Raw genomic sequence first — 19,905 nt, 5'->3', positions numbered from 1 at the left:
CGGGCACCAGATCAACCAGGTGTGGTGATGCGTCCCATAATCCCGGACTCAGGGTGTGGGGTAGGGAGGCCAGAAGTTCCAGGTCATTCATAGTTACACGGCAGCTTCAAGGACAGCCTGGGCTACACAAACTCCTTAGAAGGAAGGAAAGACGGAATTGTGGGAGGGAGAAAGGAAGAAAGGGAGGGAGGGCTCCAAAAATCAGTCTCTACTACTCCCTCAGCACTGTGGCACTTACCCTTCTGCAGCCTCCTGAAAGCCCTCCATGGGGGCCTTCCTGAAAGAGGTCCCAGTATGACCCACACCTGTGGGAACAGGAATAGGGACATTTTCAGACCAGCTTGGTTACTGTGAGGCAAAAGCCCAGAAGCCCCAGGTAGAGATGCTGAGAGCATTGGGAGTCTCTGTTACGTTGTTAAATAAAACAAATCCAGTTGGTTTCTTTCAAAAGCTGCTCACTCCTTGGCCCTCCATGGGCCTCGCCTTCTCCTCCCCCCTCCTTCCTCTCTCACTTCCTACCCTCCCTGGGAGGGAGGGAGGCACTCAATGAGGAATCTCTGAGGGATACAAATCACAGCAAAAGTGCCTCGGGGGAACTGGGAAGCATCCTAAGCTTCAAGGAGCTCCACGTGTTAGAGCCCTGTGTGCTGCCAGGGGAAGGCCCGGGCATTTAGATGCTAAACGCTGGCCTGTGTCACTGAGGGTGCAGGCCTGGGAAAGTGGGTTATTAAAAAGGAGGTTGGTTAGAGGGGCAACTGGTGTCCATGGAACCAGAAAGCTATGTGGTCCCTTGGCTGACAGAACCTTTGACCTCATTCCTTAGAGGTCTAATTTCTGAAGCTCGACCGTCTTCTGTATCTGCGTCTGGGCCGTTTTACAATGAGTAAGCTAGACTTTTAAATCCCTGGGTCTATCTGCAGCATGATCAGAACAGGAAGAAAGGAGGAGGACGGGGAAGAAGCCAGAAAAAGAAGTGAGACAGCAAAGCCATTTTGAATTCTCAGGGAGACTTTGGTTAAATATATATGTACATTCAATTTGTATTGCGAATGAAGGCTAGCACCGGTCTACACTGCACAGAATCAGGTCACCTACACTGGAGACCACACCTCCAAATCAAACTAACCCGAGGGCATGGTCATCTTATGTTCACTGGTATGCACGCCTTGGGCTCTTTGCACAAACCCACAGAGGACATGTGTAGCCCACTTGGCACGGTGTTCACCCCCCTGGCTCGGCCACAGTGAGATTTCTCAACAGGGCCTCATGGATGGTCAAGGAGAACTTGAAGCCCTCCCGGGCTCTACATCGAGTGAGTAACTCAGCAGTTCTTCCGGCCTGGAGGCAGATGACATAACCTCTCTGTGTGCCAAAGGCAGGAGAGATGAGTCACAGCCGCCCTCCTTGTTTGTCTACTCTGTCACCACTTGGTCCATTTTCAGAAAGAGTTCGGAGATTTGACTACTGCCTCAGGTTTGGCAAAATCATAGAACCGGCACTCAGTGGAGCTCATCAGTCGACCAACAGCCGGCCTTTACCTTTGTCCTCTTGTGTGTCAGGCACTGCTCTGGCATAAGGGTGTGATGAGGATGGGAGAGACAGTTCTTGCCTTGCTAGTGGGCATGTGGCTAGGGGAAGGAGATTACTCACGCACGTGCTTTAAGACTGAAAGGAGTCCAGCAGTTCAACAGGCCCTTAAAGGGTTGACCCAGAACACATCAAGAGCTAACCATGGGACATACTATACCACATCTCTCTGCCTCGGCATGCCTTTCTTCTCTGTGCAATTAGAACATTGGGCCCCGCCACCTTGAGCCTTCTTCTACAGAGAGAAAGCAAGGAAACACCTCAAACATGGTGTTCTGTGGTTGTTTCTGCCCAGGGACTCTTTCCACCATCCATTGATGGCAGGAACTCTAAAGAAAGAGTGAGCAGAGGAGGAGCTCAAGCATCAAACCAAGACCTCAGACTTTCCAGGTGGTGCATGCCCCCTCTACCCTCTGTCTTGCCGGAAGCCCTGGGTGGGAGGCAGAAACACAGGGTGGGGCAGAGATCGGAGAACTGGGAGCAAGGGAATGGAAGGCCCTGGAAAAGAGGGTGTCAAAAGCTTTGAGGGTCCTGGGGAGCCAGAGTCCTTCAGGCTGATGAGGCTCCCAAGCCACTGGCCACTTCTAACTCCACCAAAGCCATGCCCTTGGCGTGACTCCACCACAATCCAAGGAGCAGATCTGGTTTTGCTGAGTGCTCTCAGGACCAGCCCAAAGGGGAGCCAAGTTCAGCCACACCAAGAAAATCTTGCTTGGCCAAAAGGACCCGTTTAGGTCTTGAGATCCAGAGATGGGAGGAAGGAGTGGAGAGTCTCCACCTTTCCTCCTGGAATGTGAACTGACTAATATGATTTTTTTTCTTTTCATAATTCATAGGGTCACATGCTGCTTAGGAAGAGGGCCCCATCCCTGGAGTCTGGCACTGTGACCTTTGTAGACTTCAACAAGTGTAAGACCATGTGGTTTGACCCCCGTTACACTCCCCCTCCTGAGCCCCACAGGAGTGATGTCCAGCTGAGGAGGTGACAGTGCCCCATGCCCTCCCTGCTTTCACTTTAGGGGGAAAAGGAAGCCACCCCGGGGAACTTTGGCTCCTATCTGATTCATGTTCATTCACCATACAGCAGGCTGAGGGACCGTGAGTAAGACATCAGTGAGCAAAGGCAAGCCATTCAAACAAGCTCATGGATCAGACTCCTGTGACACCAGGCCTTCAGCTGTGGGGCCCGTGACTTTGTAAGGGGTTGGGCTGTGAGCCACAGAGGCGCCTCGAGGGAGTGGCCTGCTCCAGGGTTTTGATAAAGATTAGCTAGTACTAAGGTCAATAATAAGCCACCTTATGATTGTGTGCTAGCCATGTGACAGGCACTGTGGCCAGCCTGAGAAATTTAATTGCAGTGAAAGAAGCCATAGCTTCTTGATGTCAAGTTCTGGGCAGGCACTTGGCCCCCTGGCTGAGGAGACTCAGGAGGCTACCTAGTAAGTTTGAGACCTGTCTCCCTACCTGAGACCCTGTCTCAGAAAAAAAGACCCAAGTATGTGTTCATATGATTTATATGTATCTATATAAATACATATTTGGGCTTGGGCTCTAGCTCAGCAGCAGAGTGCTTGCTTAGTATGTCCAAGATTCTGAGTTCAATCTAGTACTGAAAACACACATGCTCTAACACACACACATGACACACACACATGATACACACACACAGAAACGTAAAGACACACAGACACAGACACACACAGAGAGGTACACACATACACATGCATGCATGCATGCTCACACACACACACACGACACACACACACAATATACACACACAGAAATGTAAAGACACACAGACACAGACACACACAGAGAGGTACACAGACACACATACACACACACACATACACACACACACGCGTGTGCGCGCGCACAGGTATAGAGAGAGAGGAAGAGCAGGAGAGAGAGGGAGAAGAGAGAGAAAGAAAATAATGTCTAACTAGGAAAAAAGCCTTAAGTCTCACTATCCTGTACCCTTCCTCATCTCTAGTGACTCCTGGTCTACATTTAGTAGACGTCTTTGGCTTTCATGTGTGAAAAAAATATGAAACAGGTCCTCCTTTTTGATGTCTGTTGTATTTTACTGACCACAGCATCCTACGGTTGCACCCATTTTGCTGCAAACGCCTGGGTTGCGTTGTCTTTACAGCTTTCTAGTCCTCTGTGGTACATTCCTAGCACTTTTTCTTCTGTTGATAGACACCTAGGAGGTTTTAAGGCAATTCCCCAAGGAGCCCTTGAATATGCTATCCCTGACTTGGTAAGGCTCATTCTGTCATTCGCTATTTAAACTCTTAATTTTATTTATCACACCATCAGCCTGCCTTCTATCCTGGGCTAATGAATTCACTCTTTACAATTTTAAATTTAACAGACTCTCTTGGACCTTCTTCTAGACCCAAGGTCCCCCTCTCTTGTCTGGCTTGGCTGATTCTCATCTAAATGTCACCCGTCTGGTCTCCTTCAATGTGACTCTTTGTGTCAATAAGATGTCCAGGCAGCCCCCTAGTGTGACATTTGAGTGAGCCTCTGGTTAATAAGACGCTCATGTCAGAATTGGTGATTTGTTGAGAACCAGCTGGGTATAGAGTTTTAATAAAAACCCTTCTATTCTCTGGGTTCCTTGAGGTAATCAGAAAGGAGTGCTCCAACAGGAATATTCTTTCTCAGGAAAACCTGAGTCACTTCTGCAGAGTATGTGAGGCAGGAGGAAGTGTTTGTGTTGGTGGATGCTGACCTAGACTCATTCACATTCTGTAACTGTGATATGTCTCATTTGCCCCAGAACTTGACATCAAATTTATGCCTCAGACTCAAGACAAATTCCCATCTGCCCAGAGGGGCAGTTCCCCAGCACACTGCGTACTGAGCTGGAGGGCCTGGGGCTGTGTAGTGTGAGTTGAGAAATGGCATTTGTTCTGCGAGGTCTGGAAGGCACGCTCTAGGATGTGGTGTCTTCTAAGGTCTGGCCTGTGTGGAAGTGCTACAGCATCCTTTTCTTCCTCTTGCCTCTGGGCAGGGGCTTGGATGTCGTATTTCATGCCTTCTCCTCGTCAGCCATCTGAGCCTGAGTCCTCCTCAGCCATCTGAGCCTGAGTCCTCCTCAGCCATTTGAGCTGACCCCCACCTGCCAGTCAGAGGCTGAAGACAACTAGATGGACATTTCTAGGTAATAGTAGATTCTCCGGTGAAGCCTGACTTTAGGAAGACTCAAAAGTAGGGCTCTAGGCTTGAAATGTGATGTGTGTGGTGTGGTGCATGCATGTGTACGTGCGTGTATGTGTACTTAGTCTCATGGAGGCCAGGAGTCAACATTAAGTATCTTTCTTAATCATTCTCCACCTTTGTTTCTAAAATAGTGTTCGTCACTAAGCCTGGAGCTTACCAATTCCATTAGACTCTCTCCCCAAACCCCAGGGACTTTCTCAGCTCCACATCCCAAGGGGCGGGATTGCAGGTGTTAAGCTGTCTGTCTGTCTGTCTGTCTGTCTGTCTGTCTGTCTGTCTGTCTTTAAGTGGATGGTGGAGTCAAACATGATCCTTGTGTTTTCCCAGCAAACACTTTACCAACTGAGCCATCTCTCTCCACCCCTTGGAATTTCTTTTCTGGTTCCTCTATATCATCAAACGTTTACACTCCTACCAAAACCAAAACCAAAACCCAAACAAACAAAAAGAAACCCAGCATGCTAACGCTGCATGTTGCAGCACCTTAAAATGTACATGTTCAAGACCTTCCAGTATGACCCGGTTTGGAAGTGGGTCACTACTGATGCAGTAGGTTGAGTTCATGCTGGAAGAAGGTAGCTCCTACAGGCACTAGGACTTTCAAGTCTTATGAAAAGGGAAATTTAGACAAAGTCTTCCACACGTGTGAAGATGGGCAGAGCTTGGCAACGCATCTACACCCCCAGTCGCCAGCAACCACCAGAAACTGGGAGCAGTAGATCCTCCCTCCCAGCCGTGGAGAAACCGGCCCTGCCAGCCCCTCTCCCTTGGCTACGGGGAAGTATTACACTCTACTCTTTTGTTTTGGAGTCTGAATTTGGCTAAGTTGCCCGTTTGTCCTGAAATTCCTGAGTTCAAGCCATCCTTCTGCTTGGGCTTCCTGAGTAGCGGAGGCCACAGGTCAGGCTCCCACACCTAGGTTTATGTTTGCAGTGAGCATGTGTGAAGACGGAGACCAGAACCTCACCAGTGCCGAGAAAGCCCTCCACCACTGAACCACATCTTCAGTCCTGCATTTTTCCTGTTTAAACCACAGAGTCCAGGGTACTTACTAACTGCAATCTTAGCAAACAGACCGACTAAACCATTTTCTTGACTTCAAACTTCTCAGAGCCTCTGTGTGCTCTTGACTCCATGTATGGAGGACTCTATAAATTGGCTACCAGGATGCTTTTCCCATAGAGCACTTGAAGCAGCACATCCTAGGTTCTTTGGACGTAGCTGTTAGAAAGAGGGGGAGCTGTGTCAAAGCCACAGCATGGACTGGGTGTGCTGTGGTCTGTGGCCCAGTGTTTGTTCGGTGTGTGAGGTACCAGCTGTCATCAAGGGATACAGAACTATAGGTATGCCATCATGAGAGAACTCCTAAGACTGTAAGTGCTGAAACTGTCTTAGGCAAAACTGGACTCTAGACCAGCCCCAAATCCCTACACAAAGTGACCCCAAGTGAAAGGTTAACTGTGATGCATTTTTACTGTTTTCTTCCCCCTTTTGCAAACAGCTAAACAACTTCTGTAAACAACACTTGCTTCTCTATACTCCGTAACTGCACTTGTGTTTCCTGCTAACTGCTTGGGACATTCAAATCAATGTTAAATAAAGACTCCATTCACTTTTTTTCAGGTCTCTCGGGAGTTTTTCTCTTCAGGTACTCCATAACACATCCCTCCACCAGGAAAACGAAATCACGACCAGAACTTACGTACCCTGGCTCCTAAGTCGCTTAACTGCCTCAGCTGTAACATCTGCCCAGCCAGGACAGGCGGAGCCGGCAGAGCCTGGCACAGGGCCTGTGGTGCTTTTCCATATTCAGTGGCGTCTGCGTGGCACCAGAGCCACGGTGCAGAGGAACCGAGGTCTCTATTCAGTACTCCCACGGAATGCTGGATGTATGCATTAGGGACACTGAGTGGGGGTCAGCAGTCCTTGCCAGTCTAGCTTGAACTCAACATCTGCAGCACGAGCCACATTCTTCTGCCACACCTCAGACCAACGTGAAGGAGGGAATCCTGGGAAGTTAATTCACACACATCTGAGCTGTCAGGCCAGCCTCCTCACAATCCCTCCGTGCATTGGCAACCTGACTCTCAGTTCCTGGCTGTACATAGCTGTCAGCAGACCACCAGGAAGGGCCTGGGCAGCAGCTGGAGAATAGCAGCTGTGCTCCTGAAATACACAGTTCCCTATAGGGTGGGGAACGTCGATTCCCAATTCCTACATCAGAATAGATCTGGCAGATAAGGGGGAGCAGGGAGTAGGACAGAGGCTGACTTCCACGGTTCGGAGAGCTGGGCTCTGAGTCATGGGTGCACCTGGACCCTGGGCATCCTCCCAAAAGTCCTGTAACTGATTATCAGCAACTCCCACGGGGGCGGGGGGGGGGGGAGCGACAAGGATGACCGCCATATTGGACCCAGTCCTGTTCCTCTTTTCAATTGACTATCTAAAGCAGTGGTCCTCAGCCTTCCTAATGCTGTGACTCTTTAATACAGATTCTCATGTTGTGGTGACCCCCAACCATAAAATTATTCACACTGCCACTTCATAACTGTAATTTTGTTGCTGTTTCTTTTTGGTTTTTTTGAGACAGGGTTTGTCTGTGTAGCCCTGGCTATCTTGGAACTCACTTTAGACCAGGCTGGCCTCGAACTTAGAGACCTCCCTGCCTCTGCCTCCCAAGTGTTGGGATTAAAGGTGTTCACTGCCACAGCCCAGCCAGAATGTTTCTTACTTAAAGTTGAGCAAAACAGGGTTGGGGATTTAGCTCAGTGGTAGAGCGCTTGCCTAGCAAGCACAAGGCCCTGGGTTCGGTCCCCAGCTCTGAAAAAAAAGAAAAAAAAAAAAGTTGAGCAAAACATCAATCAATCAGCCATGGTGCTGGTAGCTTGGAGCTGTCAGCTTCATCCCTATTCACCATCCTACCTCAAGAGTGTATGAGCCTTTTGGAGGTGGGATGGGAACATTGAAAAACATCCCAGTGGCCAGGAGCCCAGGTAACCAGACTCCTGCCCACTCCCAGGGTCCCCTCTGATTTCACCTTCCCCTTCTTCTCTAGTAAGGGACCCAGCAATTTCTCGGTCGCTTCAGCAACAGCCAAATGAACAAATGTAGGCTGCATTTTCTTCCTTGGTGGTTGATGTGGGAGCTTCTGGCTTATTTCAGGTAGCACCATCCCTGGGCTAGTGGCTCTGGATCAAGTAAACCCTTTCTGCCCGGGATGTAACACACTGGCAGATTTCTTACACAGTGTGTGTGAGGCCTTGGTTTCTGGTTCCATTGCCCAAATAAAGTACAAGAACAAATAACAGGACATAGGATTCTTCCAGGAATATTCATCTGCCTCATCTCATGTAGTCCTCAAAAGAGATCTGCGTGGCTGAAGGGTAAGCTACCCTTTGAGCTTTCCCGAGCTTCAGGAACTGGATGCAAATACAGTCTTCCTCTGACTGTACCTCCCACCCGGAAGACTGACTGCAACCCTGAGAGTGGATTATCTGAGTCCCTGAAAACATTGAGTTGCTAAGACAGTTGTCAGAGGAAAGGGGACCATTTGCATGTAGACAAATAGCAGGTAAGTTTCTACCGGGAACCTGAAGTGACCTGTCCTGAGTAGGTTTGAATTGCAGGAGGAGGGGCCAATGGCCTATCTAGTTTCCCTTGGCTCAGCATGGTGATCTGGGTTTGGATGTAGCTGGTGGCCTCTAGCCATGTTCTGTGTGGGTGAAGATCATTTCTCTCTTTAACTTGTGTCCACAGTGGATCTCCATGGTGAAGGCCAGATCATCCTAAAACATGTATCACTCGGCATGGTGTTGTCCGGAGAAATGGGCTAGACATGTCTGGGCAATGTGGAGAGGTCTTGGTCAACAGACAACCAACCTAGTCAGCTCTTTTCTTGTAGGCTTGGGCCTGAGCACACAAACTCTAGCGTGCCTGGGCTGGGGTGTAGCTCAGTGACAGAGTACTTGCCAGCATGAACAAAGTCCTGGGCCCCATTCCCAGCACTGGAAAAAACAAAACCAAAAAACCAAAAACCAAACAAACAAACAAAACAATGAAACCCATGGACCAGAAGCCCCTAAAAGCCAACCTCCTACTGTCATCCTAGAACTCAATTTGTTCTCATCTTTATTGTCACACCTGGAGACCAATGTGTGACAAGGTATCAGTGTCTTGCGATGACTCATTCAGAAAACTGAATGAAAGGACTGAAAATATATGTGCCCTGAACACCATCACTACGGTTCTGCCATCTTCTGGCCAGCTGGCTACCTGTGGGCCTGATACGAAGCATTGTATTTTGAGTTGTTCCAATTAGTGTCTCTCTATAAAGATCCTGTAAACACAACTTGTAATTATCTATAGGTCTGTGGCCCACTTGGGCCTTGTTGCTCTTTTTTTATAACACCCTAAGGAATAGACAAATGGGTGTGACTATATCCCAGCAAAATCTTACTTGTGGGCACCAAAATTTGCATTTCTTATTATTTTCACATGTGAAAACAAAATTGTTTTGGTTTTGTATTAATGTACATGTATGTGTTTGTATAGGCCAGAGGTCTTCAGGTGTCTTTCTCAATTACTTTCCACATTATTCTGGCCTATTTTTCTATCTATCTATCTATCTATCTATCTATCTATCTATCTATCTATCTATCGATCGATCTATCTATCTATCTATCTATTCTGAAACTGAATCTAGAGCCCACTGATTCAGTAACCTGGCTGGCTGTGAGGGATCTTTCTGTTTCCCTCTCCAGTGTTGGGATTACAGGTTCTGTTTTTTGTTTTGTTTTGTTTTTAATATGAGATCCAAACTTGGGCTTGTGTGGCAAGCATTTTATCAACTGAGCCATCTCCCCAGCCAATAAATGTGTAGAAATATTGCTAGCCTATAGGGTACTGACCCGCAGGTGGAAGGCAAGCTTTGACTCCCTGGGCTGTACATTCCCAACCCTTGGGGGAAGTGTTCAGGCCTCCTACCATTCCATTACAAATGTGTTTATGTAAAACAGAAGCCAAGGTGAGGGAGGTGTGGGCTACTTGGCTTCTGACTCCCAGCTCCAGGGCCGAGGATGTGAAAAAAGGTCAAACCCCAGAAATCTGGAGGCTGCAGGTGCACACAGAGCCTGGCCTGTGAACTGCCCCCCTTGGAATCAGGCCTGGGCTCCCATGCCAGGACCAAACCCAGCCACAGGCCCTCACCCATTCATTATCCTGTCCTGGTTCTTTCTGTACTTAGGAAAAGCCTGTGGAGAGCCAGCACTTACCATCCTTAATCTTCATCATGTTATTTAACACAGCAAAACAGCTGCGGCGACTGTGTTTGACACCGTTTCACTGTGTATGACCTGGAGTGAGTTTCCTGTCTGTCTCCTTTGAATTTCTTCAACATCAAGGTAGTCAGAACCAGCTGCAGACGTGTAGGGAAAGTGCAAGATTTAGAATATGCTGCACTCGATTGAACTATCACGATGGGTAAGTGCTCCTCTCTCTCTCTCTCTCTCTCTCTCTCTCTCTCTCTCTCTCTCTCTGTCTCTCTCTCTCTGTCTCTCTCTCTGTCTCTCTCTCTCTGTCTCTCTCTGTCTGTGTCTCTGTCTCTCTCTCTCTCTCTCTCTCTCTCTCTCTCTCTCTCTCTTTCTCATCCATACCCCCATGTTTGTGAAGTGCTAGACTCTGAGCTCTGAGCAGGACAGGGGATTGCAAAGTCAGAGCAGATTCAGGTCTGATCCTAGCATCCTCCAGTCTCCTGGAGATTAAGAGATGTTTCAGTTACCTATTGCTAAAATAACAAAACACCTCCAATTGGAGGGGTTTAAGCCAGCCACAGGATTCATTTGCTCAAAGCTCTGCAAGTAGGGCAGGGCGCATGTGCACAGCTCATCTCTGCCCCACATAGTCTAGGCTGGGGTGTTTCCATGGGAGTTGGAAGAGCTGGTTGGCCTCATTCTCGTGCCTGGCACTTCAGTGGGAGTGGATGGAATAACTGGGGGCTGGCTGAGCCCTCTCCCTTCCTGCCCCCACCCCCTAGAACAGTAAGATTTATTTACAGGACAGCTGACTTTCATGAGGACAAACTGGGATCTGGAAGCCCAGGCTTATAAGCAGTGTGACCTCCACCACAGGCTACCAAAGAGAATACAGGCCTCACCCAGGTCAGAGGGGACCAAAGAGTCTCCATTTCTCAGTGGAGGAGAGCAGCCATGAATGGCAGGGACTGTGGCAGACTTCAGAGCAGCCAGCTAGGGATGGAGACAGAAGGGATAGCTCAGAGCCTGTCCTTGAGCCTGGCTCCTGCAGTGCTCCCTGGGGCAGTGCTACAGCAAGGCCTCTAAGATGAGAAACAGACAGACAAACAGAATCCAACTGCTGTCTCTACTGAGTCTGAGCAATCCCTCTAAAGTTAGAAATGTGTTATCTTGTCAAAGCTTTTTTCAGACATTAAGAAAGAAACACACCAAAACAATGTAAATGAAAGAGCTGTAAAAGTCACTTATCCCATAGGAACTCAAAACTTCTGTGTGTTATTGGAATTCCATGTATACAGTTGTTAGCATGCTGCCCAACGGTTGCTTAGCAACAGCCAGGTATGTCTGGCTTGCTATAAAAGGCCCTGTTTGGCCCCTCTTTGCTCTCTCTGCCCCTTCTATTTCTCTGACTCTCTTCTCTCCCTGATCCCTTTCACCCCTTCTTCCCTTCCCTTCCCCTCTTTCTCTATACATGTTCCTGACAGGCCCCCACCCCCACCCCTGTTCTCTGTCTCTACTGCCTTCTCAGCTCCCCTTCCCATGCTCTAAATAAACTCTGTTTTACACTAGACCTGTTGTTTGGCTGGTACCTCAGGGGAAGGGATGCCTCAGTGTGGGCCCACTGAGGCACCCCTCCTACCTCACCATATCACACTCTACAGAACTTATCCTGGTCTTTTTATAAAACACAACATAATCATAAAAGTGTATAAGATATATATGTTGTATTATTTATAATAAACCTTTGGCAAAAGCAACAGAAAGACGTTCCACAGTGCTCCCAGGCGTCTCAGCAGCATTTGCTGGTTATCATGCTCTGCGTTTTTCTCATGTCCCCACAAGGCTTTCACAATGAACCTTCTTTTAGTAGCATGGTGAGGTTCCATTGGGTTGATTTCCCAGAGTCCCATGCCTCTGTCTCCCCATGATCACCTAGGCATTTCTGGTGGGAGGCATCCATTCCTGTTTCAACACCAACCATCCTTCCTGCTTATCTCTTTCTGCAATGGGCAAACACAATTTCATCATGTCTATCACCCACCTGTTAAGACACATTCCCATCATGTTGGGCATTCTGCTGTGTGTGCAGACTTGGCTGGAAAGGAAGCTGGCCCCTGAGAACAAGCTAACCTGGAACTGAGGCAGAGGCAGTGGCCAAGTCCGTGGAGAGCTAGGGCTTCAGTTGCCCAAACTCAGCAGAGTCAGCAGTTGGATTCTGTTTGTCTGTCTGTTTCTCATCTTAGAGGCCTTGCTGTAGCACTGCCCCAGGGAGCAGTGCTCTGAAGGCTACCACAGTCCCTGTCATTCGTGGCTGCTCTCTTCCACTAAGAAATGGAGACTCTTTGGTTCCCTCTGACCCGGGTGGGGCCTGTATTCTCTTCGGTATCTGGCAGGCCTGATTAGCCTAATGAATGATTATCCTTGGGAATTTATCTCAACCAGCTATTCTAAATCTCTTATCCCAGGCGTCTCCACATGCCTGCTGCTGTTTATTTATTCATTTAATTCTTTATTTGATTACATGTTTATGTTTTTGATGATACCAGGGATTGAATCTATGTCTTCATGCATGTTAGGTAAATGCTTTACCATTGAACCACACACCACCCCTCTCTTTTATTTTTAGCTTTTGATTTTGATACACAATCTCCCCAAGCTGTCCAGCCTGGCCTGGAACACACTGTAACTTGGACAGTTCTTAAACTTGAGAGTCTCCTGTCTCAGTCTCCTAAGTAGCGGGGATCACAGGTGTGTATAAGCTAGGCTTGTACCACAGTGACTTGGGTATAGCTCAATTGCAAAATATAGATGTCCCTCGATGTCTCTAGATGTATAGATGTCCCTGACTTCTGTCCCACAACTGACACAAACATCTTGTCACAGTACTATTTTTTCTTCTGAGTCATCAGACACATCTCCAGTTATGATTTACTGGGTCATATGACATAATTTCTTTTTGGCTTTTGCTTGGAATTGCAAACTCATTTTCAAAAGTTGCTTCTGTAGTCCCATGCCTCTGTGGGAGGCCAGTGCCTCACACGCATCCCCGCCTGCTGCTGACAGGACTGTTTGACCTGCTTCTTTGGTCTCCAAGTCACCAAGAAAGCAAGAAGCACCCTGTCCATCTTTAACATGGAGCCATCCTTGAGTGGAAAAGAAAGAAAAAATATACTAATTTAAAACATGGCTGGGCGGGGCTGGGGATTTAGCTCAGTGGTAGAGCGCTTACCTAGGAAGCGCAATGCCCTGGGTTCGGTCCCCAGCTCCGAAAAAAAAAAAAAATGGCTGGGTTTCCTGGGAGGAGGATTCTTTCTGAGATGTGGGCTCCAAATCCATCTTCCCGTGCTTTGGCTCTACCTCATCTCCATATCTCAAATTGCATCGTCGAAGCCCCATTTCTCCAAATAGTGGAACATTGGAGATGAGGACTTCATAGCTGTGGGCAGCCACCTAGTAAGCCTAGGTCTCCGTTTACCCATCCAAAAGTGGGGATAATCAGACTTCCTTTACAGAGTCTGTGTAGGGATTGAGACTATTTCTTTTAAGTAGAATTGTAATAAGTGGAAGCCATTTTTGTTAGTTGTAACTTGTTCAGCCACTGTGTTTCCTACAGTGAGGAGCCTCTGTGCGTTCCCTGTTCTGTAAATTAGGGTCCGGCCATTTTTTCTCTCATTAATTTGAATGATTTCTGCATATGCTTTAGTTTTATAGTCAGTCTTCATCACACAATATAGCTTTAAATATTTTAAAAACATTTATTTATATGAGCATTTTGTTTACATGTATGTATGTGCACCATGTGTGTGCAAGGCCTCTGAGGTGAGCAGAGGTTACTGAGTCCCCTGGAACCAGAGTTACAGTTAGTCATGAGCCACCATGGGGATGCTGGAACAGCAACTGGGTCCTCTACCAGAGTAGCAAGTGTTCTTACCCCAGAGCCCCAGCTGAACATATTTTAGGTTTGTCATTTTTATAAGAAAATTTGATGTGTAAAATTGTTGAGTTTTTTCCTTTAAATTTTATCTAAACTAAAGCATCATCAGTCTTGACCTACACACACACACACACACACACACACACACACACAAAATATATATACATATATATATATATTACATTTTATTCTTTTTTTTTTCTTTTTTCGGAGCTGAGGACCGAACCCAGGCTAGGCAAGCGCTCTACCACTGAGCTAAATCCCCAACCCTTGCATTTTACTCTTATCATCAACATTTTCTAGATGGCTGGTGCTGTGGCAGTCATTTTGACATTTTGTCAAGCATCTGTTATTTTTTTACCATGGCTTAATTTTTTTAATTAATTCTTGAGCTTGGGAGTATGACTTAGTGGCAGAGACTTTGGCCAATGGGCACAAGGCCCTGTGTTTCCTCACTACCACTTCACACAGCACAAATTCATTCTGGAGCCCACTAGTGTAAGGTATGCCTCTAACTCGGTGAGTTCTACAGTTGTGTGAATCTGCTAGAGAGGTTGTAACAAATCAGTACAAACGAGATGATTCAAACAAGAGAACATTATTTCTCTAGTGACTGTAGAGGACAGAAATCTGAACTGCAGTCTTTGGCAAGGTCCTCGTTCACGGCCTCTTCCAACTTCTGGTGGCTCTAGGTGTCCTTGGCTTGTGGCCCTATCTCTCTGATCTCTGCCTGTGGTCATGTTACATCCTTTTCTCAGTGCCTCTCAAAAGTCCCTTTGCTTCATTTACAAGGGTACTTGTGGTGGCACTTAGGGTCACTTTGATGGGTTAAGCCCATCTCCGAATCTCTAGTGTCATTCCATCATGGGCAAAGATCTGTGTTCCAAATAAGGTGCCAGAGGAACTGGATCCCCATGAGCGGCCATGTTTGGATCCATCATGGACACTTTGCAAACAGGAACATCTCAGATCTTACCCTTCAGGCCAGAAAACAATGTGTGTCCATCTGATAGTCACACTCGGAGCCAACACAGAGAGGCGTGGCTGGAGGTGTGGGTGGCAGGTTCCCTGGGGTGAGAAGCAATCTGAGGTGACTTGGACCCTCAGAACCACTGAGGGGAGGCTTCCCATCCACACAGTCAACTCGAGGCCATGCTCGGGGAGTCTTCTAATTGCTGCGTGGTGGCAGAAATGACTAGTTACCACGCTTTCCTGCCTCCCTGGCTGCGGGCGAGAGAGGAAGTTCCACAGATGAGAAATCAGGAGAGGGAATTCTAGGAAAAGCCCCTCAAATAGACAAATAACTCAGCAGCCTGGCCGGCCCTTCCTCTCCTTTCTTTCTCTACTGTGCAAGGTGGATGTGTTGGTGGTGGGTGTTGGCTGTCTGTCCCTTATCTAGTTGTCAGCCCTCCTCTTCAGTCCTTTAATCATTGTTCTTTGGGTCCAATATCTCTTCTTCAGAGCTGCTTTCTCTGGCTGACATCATACCTGAAGTTGCCTCCCAGTTCTTGGCATACCTCTTCAGGTTGCCTGGCTTCAGTCTGAGTGAGTCCATGTTGTGCTTCTGACAATACACGCTGTCTTCTTTCTTCCCAGCATCCTTGGTGCTGTCTAGAGTCCTTGCTGGAGAAAAGAACAGGAGCCCAGGAGAGAGCTTCAGGATGCCTAACTGACTGCTGTTGCTAGGGGTATCCTTTGTCTGTGATGGGCACTAAGTGTGGGCTGAGCTTTCGAGCTTCTGGTGAGGACTCAGGTTAGGCATCTGGGAGGAGGTGGTGCTGTTGAAATGTTCTTTCTGGGAAACACAGGAAGCCCAAGTGCAAATCCCGACTGTCGTCATTGGTCCCAGGGGGATGAAAGTGTTGATAGTCCTGTAGTAGCCTTTCCCTTTAGAGTATAGGATGCTCTGCTGGTGTCCACGACTGGGCAGAGTGAGCCCCAGGGGGCCGCTCACCATTAGCTGCACACCTGCCTTCCTGCACTGTGTGACCTCAGGCTCCTTAAGCTTGGGGATCAGAACCTGGCTTGGTCCCATGCTGGGCAGCTCTGAGTGGAACCAGCAGCCGAACCCCACTTCCCTAGCTCACACCATTCCTCCCTGAGGGCTGACAGTACTTGCTTTGGTCTTCTCTCTCACTGCACCGTTTCAACTGCCAGCTGGGCCTCCTTCCACAGACCCTTCTAGATGGCTCTGGTCATCCAATTTTTCTTTGTGCTACCTTGTACCATTGTTGTTGATTCGTCTGTCTACTGTTTACATAGCCCCTGGTGAGAGGTTTCTTTGTGCAGATCACTGTTGTAACCACTAGCTCACAGGAAAGACATAGGTTACATATTAACTACAGGACAGATGTTCCCAGAGCTTTAGTGTCATAATGACAGTCACGAAGTGAGATGACACACACAAAGCTGCTTTCAGCCACCACGCTGTGAGGAATTATCTCTAACCAGCACGTGACAGTCACAGAGCAGAGGCTTGCACTGGGTGCAGCCTACTGGCCCTGCAGTGGGTCAATACATGGCCTGCTGCTGCGGGCATCCCTCTGGCCCCAGGGCTGATGGATGGAGGCTGCAAGGCAGAGAAATTCTTGTCTACCAGGAAGGAGAGACTGAGACTGAGTGATTTGTAGACAGATGGACATTTGAACTGCAGTGACATTGCCAAAGGGTCACAGACAGTTGTGGGTGGCCATCTGTGAACCAGGGATACCCCTCTTCCTTCCTGTGGATAGGTCAGCATAGTGCTCACTTTCATCTACAAACTCACACCCAACCTTAACACAGATCAAGCAGTGGGCCGCACCCGTGCCCACAAACAAATTCGCAATCAGATCTCCACTTGACGTTGCTTCCTGCCCCACAATCCAAAGAACCACAAAGCCCCTCTTGTCTGACCCTTCTCTGGAGCCAAGGCCTGCCAGATATGGCCAAATGTAGTTAGCCTATGGGTGACTCACAAGCAAGGGGCTGACCCTTGGCATGACGAGGTGTGCTGAATCAGCATGGATGGTCCGTGTTGGGTGGCAGTGTATGTCATTGGAACACAATCCCCTGAGGGGCCTGACACCTCTGGCATTCAGTTAAACAAAACCTCGGAGCAGCCTGGCCAGCCTGAGGCTGACCTGAATGCGTGCTGCTGGTTTTGTGATGATATATTTGTTTTAAATCCCAGCTCCGCTCACAGTGCCCCCCAGAAGGCTTTGCCCTACTCCTACGGCGTGTATGGCTGTGTGCTTAGGAAATGCAATTTATTCTGGAGGGTTAGCATAACATCACCAAGGGAACAGCTCTGGGGGCCTGGGGGAGACCACACACAAAGATGCAGTCCAGCCCACATCACCAGCAGCTTCAGCCGTGGGGGACCTCCCTAGCACCAGCTCAGTGATGTGGGGAACTGACTTTGAGGTTTTGGGGCTCAGGAGGCATGTGGCTTTGTAGGAAAATCTGTGTTCTAATGGTTAGTAGTGATTTTCAACTTGACAGGGTCTGGATCACCTAGGAGAGGAGGCAAGCTCTGTCTGATATCTGGTTAGTGGAGGTGGGAAGGTTCATTCTTAGGGCTGGGGTCCCAGGCTGAACAAAAAGGAGAGGGCTCATTAGCACCGGTCTTCACCTTTCTGCCTCCTAACTGTAGCTGTAATGTGACCAGCTGCCTCAAATTCCCCACCACCGGGGCTTCCCACCATGATGAATGTGTTGGTTTGAATGAAAGTGGCCCCAATAGGGAGTGGCACTGCTAGGAGATGTGACCTTGTTGGAGACAATGTGTCACTGAGGTTTCAGAAACTCAAGCCAGGCCCAGTGTCACTCTCTGTACGGATGCTGCCTGCCCACCTAGATGTACAGCTCTTAGCTCCAGCACTGTGTCTGCCTGCTTGTTGCCATGCTCTGCCACGGACAACGGACTAAATGAACTGTAAGCCAGCCCCAATTAAGTGCTTTCCTTTATAAGAGTTGCCACAGTCATGATGTCTCTTCACAGCAATAGAAGCCTTAACTAAGACAGTGGACTCTCACTGTGAGCCCAACAGATCTCTCTTTGAATTGCTTTTGTTGGTATTTCATCACAGCAACGTGGGAAGCATCTTATCACATTTCTAAAGGCAATTCTTGGCCATCGAGGACCAGAATCTTTGGGGTCCAAGCCTCAGCTATGTTCATACATCTATGGTTAGTAATTCACCAAAGTAGGTAAGTCAGCAAAGGGCAGTGGTGTGTGTGTGTGTGTGTGTGTGTGTGTGAATGTATAAGTGTGTATGCATGTATATGTAAGTATGTTTGTGTGTGTGCATATATGTATGTGAATGTATGTGTGTGTAAGTGTATACCTGTGGGTGTGTATGAGTGTGTATACATGTACAAGTGTGTGTGCGTGTGAGTGTGTATGAGTGTGTATATTTATATAAATGTGTGTGTGAGTGTGTATGTAAACAGAGAAGGCATTCATATCACCCACTGACCTGCTTCTGCCCGCCAGTCCCCTGTCCTTCAAAGTAGCATTAGCTGGTGACTGAGTGTTCCAGACTCTAGCCTGCAGGGGACATTTCAGAGCTGATCCATAACAGTGAGGGAATGGACTTTTGTCACTTGGCTTTGCTAGTACACCCTCAGGAAGCCACACACACACACACACACATGCCTGCCTCTGAGTAGGTGGCATCGAAGGCTCAGTCAGTGTGCAGCTCATGGCAGAAACTATTTAGTCCTTCATGTGGGCCTCTTCCAAGGCCCTGGAATTTGTGTTTGCTTCCTGCATAGAGTAAGGTAGGTCTCCACACCTAGATTCCATGTTTGCCTCCAGCTTCCCTCAATGCTCCAACCAGGTCCACATCTGTCTCAGCCAGGCCCAGGCAGCCTTGCAGGCTGGCTTCTGTCTGCTTCTGGGGATGCTTGGTGTTCCTTGGGAAGCACCAGCGCACAGGAACCAGGCCAGTACTCTATTCATTTGAGGTGCAGAAGCTAAGCAAGAGACCCTCCTGGGGTCTCTTCTGCCTACCACCCCATAGACAACTCCACAGAATCACTTCAGAGCCTCATCAGTAGGAGCTAGAATGTCCAGCCAGTGTGCAGCCACGGTGTGTATAGAGGCCATGGCTCCCCTCTGCCTACTCCGATCCTGGACAGTCCTCCTCCATGACTCCCCCCCACCCAAGCTGTCTTCATTCTCAGAAATCAGATCAGCAGAGATGCCAAATGCCCAAATACTGGATTGCCTCCTCCTTGGGTACACGGGCACGCCCTATCCTTGCTTCTCACTGGGTCTTTCTGCCTCCAGGCCAACTCTCTCTCACACAGCACTGCTGCAGACACTTGGATGCCATTCCATGTATGTGAGGCACCGGGAGAACCCTGCATGAATGGTACCATAAGCCCTGGGGACGGACAGTCGCTCTGTGAAGAGTGAGACTATTCTACGGATAATAGCCACATTGTATGGAAATATTCCGGAAGGGCTGGTGAATGCAAGTCCAGATGAGTTGGCTTCTCCAGCGGGGCAATTAATTCCTATTTGGATGGTGGATGGGAAAGTTTTATGAAGCAGGTGGCATTGAAACACTTTAATAGAACTGGCTGCTCCACCCTCCAGGAAGAGCAGGTACGCTGTGCCCTGTGTGTATGAAGCTATGAGATGCTCTAGGGACCTGGCAAAGCAGCCGGTGGCTGGGGAGGTGAGATGGCTCAGGACAGCTGCTCTCCGCCACTCAGGAACAAAGGATTTTCAAGTTTTATGAGCAGGCCTGTTATGTCAGAGTATGCCCACTGGCCCTTGGCCCTGAGGTGGTGTGAGAGCTGGGCCAGTGTGCCACACTCTTTCCCTCTGGAAATACATTTCCTTCTTTTCTAGAAGGGCCTCTAGCAGCTTGGCTCGCCTCTCCTGACTGTTGCAATGAACACCTGCCCGCC

At 48.5% G+C, this 19,905-nt stretch overlaps 1 protein-coding gene across 4 annotated transcripts in view; it reads right to left on the bottom strand.

Annotated features, from left to right (window-relative positions):
* Positions 1-6,794, bottom strand: part of LOC147996321 (uncharacterized) — a 31,702-nt gene extending 24,908 nt beyond the window's left edge. For all 4 annotated transcript variants that reach the window (XR_015675976.1, XR_015675986.1, XM_087641720.1 and 1 more), the window contains exons 1-2: positions 6,525-6,794; positions 239-305 (exon numbers count right to left, since the gene is read on the bottom strand). Coding sequence is in view for 2 of the 4 variants with exons in the window: in XM_087641720.1 (XP_087497846.1) it covers positions 239-305; positions 6,525-6,563 (106 nt within the window). In the remaining 2 variants the exon portion in view is untranslated. The remainder of the gene's footprint in view (positions 1-238; positions 306-6,524) is intronic.
* Positions 6,795-19,905: the final 13,111 nt, after the last annotated feature.

Source organism: Rattus norvegicus, chromosome 2 (genome assembly GCF_021556685.1).
Source record: "Rattus norvegicus strain SHRSP/BbbUtx chromosome 2, alternate assembly SHRSP_T2T, whole genome shotgun sequence".
NCBI classification, from domain to species: Eukaryota; Metazoa; Chordata; class Mammalia; order Rodentia; family Muridae; genus Rattus; species Rattus norvegicus.
Note: the sequence above shows the minus strand (reverse complement) of the source record. Positions and strands in the feature narration are given on the sequence as shown.